The following is a 6,000-nucleotide window of genomic DNA, read 5'->3' on the forward strand; positions in this document are numbered from 1 at the left end:
ATTAATTGGCTCTGTATTACTAATCTTAGAAATATAATTATTACTGAATAAATTCCCCATACTTGCTCAAAACATCAATAATAAAAAGTTATGTGTGAAGTAATCTGTAAACATCAATAATTGATCTTTACAAGCAGGTTATTGTGACTCAGTAGTTAATATATTATGTTAATTTTCATTGATTTAGCTTAATTTGTATTTATTTTTAAATGACTTTCTACTTTGATATTCATTTTTTTAACTTATGTGAAAACACATACTCATTTGCTTTTGTTGCGATCTTCAGCTACTGGATTGGTGCTAATGTTTTCACTTAGTAAACTGATGCTTTGATTCAAAACCTGTCATATAATAATAATATTGATGCAATATAGTCAAAATAAAAGTAATACTATTTCAACATAAGAAGTACAATAAAGAAATGCATGTAAATATACAATAAAATTTGAATAAATTATCATCTATCAGTTACATTTTAGATATTAGATGGCTAATAATTATTAGACCACTATCATTCACACTGTAAATTCTTTAACTAAACAATTTCTTAAAAAACATACACACACAACCTATCCATTATAAGTATGCTATAAAAGCAATCCAACATGAGCTGCATCATAACTGTCGTAAAAATTCCTTCACTACTCTACTGTACATACTAGCAAATTATAGTTTTAGATCACTTGGTAACTTACTGAATAATTTATTTTATCAGTGTATGATTTTTTCCTGTTTTAAATTTTTTTTCTAAAATAATCAAACTTAGATCTTATTTTAAAAGATTGTTAGTTTTAAATTTGTCATAAACCTTAACAGCAACATGAATATGAGAGGGTCAACATTGGAAGCCCAAAACACCGCTTTGTTTTGACCTAGTAATTATCTATCGAGAGATTTACAGAAGACTGAACACAGTACAAAAATGATAAGAACAGAGTTCAAGAAATCTGTGCAGAAATAGAATTGAGGCTATTGTACTATTAGTGGGGTATGTACAAGATGAGACTATGTAAACTAAAATTTGTATTTTTAAGCTAAATTTTAAGACAGAAAAAAACAAAATTAAAGATGTTTGTCTGATATCATCCTCAAACTTCCTATAATTTGTGAAAATATAAATTTGCATTTTTCAGTGTTCACACATTTTAAATGTTTTTTTTTTTTTTTTTTTGTAATAAACATAATGTGGAAGTTATTAATTAAGGTATAAGAAAATGACTTTTTCTTCTTCTTTATCATTACTGTAATTCTAAAAAATGTGAAAATCTTAGATGTCCAATAGTAGCTAACATTCTCTTACCCCTCCATAAAACTCTTCTCCCTTGAAGTCTCCCATTTATTCCACTCTCAGTAAATCACACTTTTAATAGCTAATTTAAACAGATATCTAATAACTCTAAAATTAATCAAAGGAATTACATATTTGTATTTTTTTTCCTTTAATATGGTTTTATTTCTCTGTTAAATGCACACAAAACACATCCCACACTAATAAAACATTTTTTTTCTCAAAGTACCAGATCTACTGCTCCAATAATTTTTATCAAAACCTTAAGACTCATTTATGATTAACGAAAGAAGAAACCTTTAAGCAATGTTTAAAAGATAATTAATTTGGATTCCATTATTACTTACTTATGAAGCAATGGTCTATTTAAGACTGATAGATGTTAAAAGAAATTTAGTCAAATTATGACAAAAGATAAAAGTAGATTTGAAGTCCTTAGAACAGCTTTTTTGAATGTAATCAATCCAACGCAGAGCAAAAATTCCTTTCCCTTCCCATTGTTCTGATTTGCACTATACACAGAATTGAATCGTCAGGGAATAGAAAAATAAAAAATCCTCCTTTCGACATTATTTCTAAATACTGCTTTCATTAGTTATTGCAATCAACCACTCTTGCAATAAGGCAATAAACAATTTATCCTTGTTTTGTAATTTATCCAACTGGTAAATACTCCTTTATCCTTTGTAAAAATGTTCTAATTACTTCTACGATAAACCATAAATTACATATATAGAGAAGGAATGGTGTAGCCATTATCATACAAAACTTTACTACTGTTAGAAAGTATATCTGATTTATGTTGTGTTTCTTCCTTCTTTGAGTTGTTTGATTTTTTCTTTTTTCAAATTTATATGTTTGAAAATTCAATATTGTTTAAGTGTATTGCTTTATCAATCATGGGTTTTATCAAAAAGACGCACACACGGTTATCACCTTTATGTATTTATGCTAATGAAAGTGATTTCAAAATTCTAATACAACTGAATGTTGTTATTAAATATCTTTATATTTCGATAATGTATAGCTACTTTGTCCAGTGAATCTATTTTTTTAAAAATTAACAACAATAACTAACCTAACTGAACACAATTAAAACTGAATTTAATAGTTCTTTCTTGAAACTCAAATTCAATATAATCCAATTTGTATACACATAATTTGTTAAGTTTATCAGCATGCGCTGTTTAGTTTTAGTGATACCTATTGTATTTGTTTGTGCTTTTGCCAAATTCCACAATTTTAGTATTACATATTTTCTGCAATTTTGATTTTGTTTTATTTTACATATTACTATGTCTATAAACATAAGTCAAATAATTGTAATGTCTGCTTTTGAAGTCTTCACTGTGTTTGTTAATTAACAAAGGTATGTTTATGGACAATGTAATGAAATTGAAAGAAAGCTAGTTGTTTCTGTTTTGTTTACGCTCAACATCAAACTAATCCAAAACTCACTTCTTAAATTCCACATTATACAAAGGAAGCAAATACACTGACAAAGTAGAATGAAGAAAAGTCATTAAACAGCACATTGAAATATGATATTTAAAAACTTATAATATTAAATGATATACCATGTATTCAATTTTATTATCAGATTACATAAATGGATTACAAATCCAGAATTCTCAAAAAATAACTTTGCTGTCGTCATATATACATATTAAAGATTTGCATATGTTCATTTTACTAATTCCATTATATTGAATAGTTCTGTTAAATACATCATATGGAGTTATTTTTTAAACCTCTGCCAGAAAGAAATTATTGTGTTCTATAATTCATACATTTATAAAGAAGTTTAAGTTTTGATTCTCTTATTCAACTACTGGTTAACTCATGTGATATTTCTGAAGCTTCTCAATGCTTACTTAGTAAGACGGATGTTATTTTCAAGACATTTGCACCTACATGGAACAACAAGGGGGATTGGAAAATGTTATCTAATAACACCTGTTAGCAGTAGATCAATTTTAACTAATCAAGTTATTTAAAATAATAAATTATTTTTATTTTGCTGAATTTAGTCAGACTAAAATGTATTTTGTAAGAGAAAACATTTAGCAAACAAAAAAGTTCTTCCAATTCTTGTTTATTTTAGTTCAACTAAAAGGGTTACATCATATAAAAATAATGGTGACTTTAAACAGCAATGTGATTGCAACAAGATCTATTAATTAAATAGCATCAGTATTATTTCCATTAAAATTAAAAATTTCCTCGATTATTTGACAAATAAGGTAAGATTTGTTTTTATTGTTTGTTATTTCTGAATGGCATGTTTCAAAATTTATGTTAGTAAATACCATAATATAAATAAGTAAATTAATTATACTTTTAGCTTTATAATTTATATCTTTTTTAGTTCTGTTACACTTAAATCAAACGTTCTTTGGAAATTAATACCTTTTTTAATTGCGTAATACCTATATTTGTGTGTCACAAGAATTTATTGCATATTGAGTGCTTTTTGTAAAATCCAGAAAAGTCATTGTTGTCATTTTCCCAAATTCCTACTGATTTTCTGTAACCTTCCTTTTTGCAAATATCTGATCTATTACATATACCAGCCTGGAAACCTTGCAGCTCAATGAACTGGCCTTTATTTTTTCTTTCCCTTTAAGTTTCATTAAAATAATTCTTTCATACAATGCTAAGCATTACATATATTATTATTCAGATGTGATTTTGACAATGTTTTATTTAGTTTTAAGTAAACAATTTTTGGAGATACTAATAGCAACTCATGAGATGTTTTTCATAAAAACATTTCCAATTTAATGCGCACTATTTTCTGGCACTTTAGAAGTTTATCAGAGGAATTTCATAATAATCCAATTGTCAAATTAGAACCATATGCAGTGAAAAAATCATAATCTCTGTAAAAGAACTGCTACACAGGTCGATACAGGTGTAGAAAAATATACATACTCATAGTTCATAAATTATTCAAAGGAGTTTCACTTGAGCAATCTATGAAAAATGAATTTAGTTTATTTTTAATAAATTCTGTTGGGAATGGAGTGTTCCAATTGATTGTTCCAGTCAGATTTTATGGAAGAAGATTTTCCAGATTATGACTGGAAATAGAAACTACAGGATCAATACTTTAAAGTATATAAGATAATATTCTTTCAGTGACAAAAGTTTAAAAAACCGTTTACTTCATAGGAGTAGCAGTCCAATAGCAATCCGATTTTATTTCATAGAGATATCTGGATTTCCATTTTAATCTGAAGATACTGAATATTGATGTTTTTTTCTTTAGTAATGCAGAATAGTAAGTACTTTACCAGTAAGCCACGGAAGAGTTGATCACAGTTGCTGTAACATTTTAACAACCCTTCTTTCATAAACAAAGAATTTATTCTGACATCGTAGTTTATTCACTTTAGTTATGTTCTACTGCTCAGCAATTTTGAAATATATCGTTTCCTGATGCATGGGCATATCCAAAGGATAAGGGGGGTGGTAGCTGCCCCCCTTCGAAGAGGAAAATATTTTTTTAAATATGTAAAATAACAAATTTTTGAAAAATTTTAAATTAAACAACATTTTGAAAGAAACTAATTACAAAATAGAGACACTCCCTCCATCTGTGAGAAGATTTTACTGTTACACACCGATGCTTGCCGCAACAAGAGTTTTCTAGAATAGTCTCGTCATTCTCATCTCATTTCACGAGGGAATATTCTAGAAGCTACTTAAGAAGTGTATAAGATTGCACGCATTCAGGTTAGTCTGTGCAGTTGCAGTTGTTACTTTCACTCAAGTATGTAAGTAGTGAATGCAGTGTGGCTCACATATAGGTACTGTAGAACTGCAGCACCCTATTTCCACTTATTATCGATAACATTTAATGTAATTATTAATTTTTTCTTTAATTCTTTCTTTATACTTGAACAATATATAATCCTTAAGCTTAATATCAGTTGCTATCTCCCAGATTATGAAAAAAAGACAAAAAGTTTGTATGGAACTGTGCGCTTCACAGTTCCAGCAGCGTGGTGTTTGGCTGTTGTGCGCATGCGCACATAGAAAGCTGCACGCGAGGCTACGAGGGATAGAGAGTATTGTTGCTCCCGCAGTGATGACCCTGGCATGCTGATGAAAGGTAGTTTTTTTTTTTACTCCGCGTATGTATGGAGCGTACCTTGTTTGTTCCCTTTTCTAGTTTAGTCGGTGGAAGGAATATTAAAGTGGTTTGATTGTTTTTTTTCTGTTGTGATCAGAAGATGGCGGAAAGAAAGAGCTCTTTGATTGCCAAATCTGTCCAAACACACGCTGGAAGGGCGAAAGAGAAGGTAATTAGTAAAAACTAATTATGTATTTGTTTCTGTGTACGTAGAAATTTAAATTAAATACCAAATATGCTAGCAAATATTATTTGTATTGACGTTTTATTATTTATTCAGTTGAACCGAATTAAGCTCAATGTGCTTAAAATTATCAATCCTTTTCATAAATAATTAAAAATAATTCAAAACGTGGCATAAATTAGAAATATTGTTTTTTGTTTGGTAATTGCTCGGTTTTTATGTCAGTAAAATCGGCTTGTTTCTAATTTATCTTGAATTCGTCAGTAAAGAAAGGAAAATATTTAACTACATAAATATATGACTGTGATATAGAAATATCGGTTATGACATCCCTGAGTCCAAAAAAGTGATTTTATAAAATGTTTGAAACTTTCTATTGATGATTCTTCT

General features: G+C 28.3%; 1 protein-coding gene across 1 annotated transcript in view; it reads left to right on the forward strand.

Annotated features, from left to right (window-relative positions):
- The window catches only part of SmydA-2 (SET and MYND domain containing, arthropod-specific, member 2), a 65,739-nt gene extending 60,094 nt beyond the window's left edge, over window positions 1-5,645 (forward strand). Inside the window, exon 4 of the mRNA XM_075374728.1 lies at window positions 5,524-5,645. Within this exon, the coding sequence (XP_075230843.1) occupies window positions 5,524-5,613 (90 nt within the window). The 3' untranslated portion in view covers window positions 5,614-5,645. The remainder of the gene's footprint in view (window positions 1-5,523) is intronic.
- Window positions 5,646-6,000: the final 355 nt, after the last annotated feature.

The sequence above is a fragment of the Lycorma delicatula genome, chromosome 1 (assembly GCF_047948215.1).
Source record: "Lycorma delicatula isolate Av1 chromosome 1, ASM4794821v1, whole genome shotgun sequence".
NCBI classification, from domain to species: Eukaryota; Metazoa; Arthropoda; class Insecta; order Hemiptera; family Fulgoridae; genus Lycorma; species Lycorma delicatula.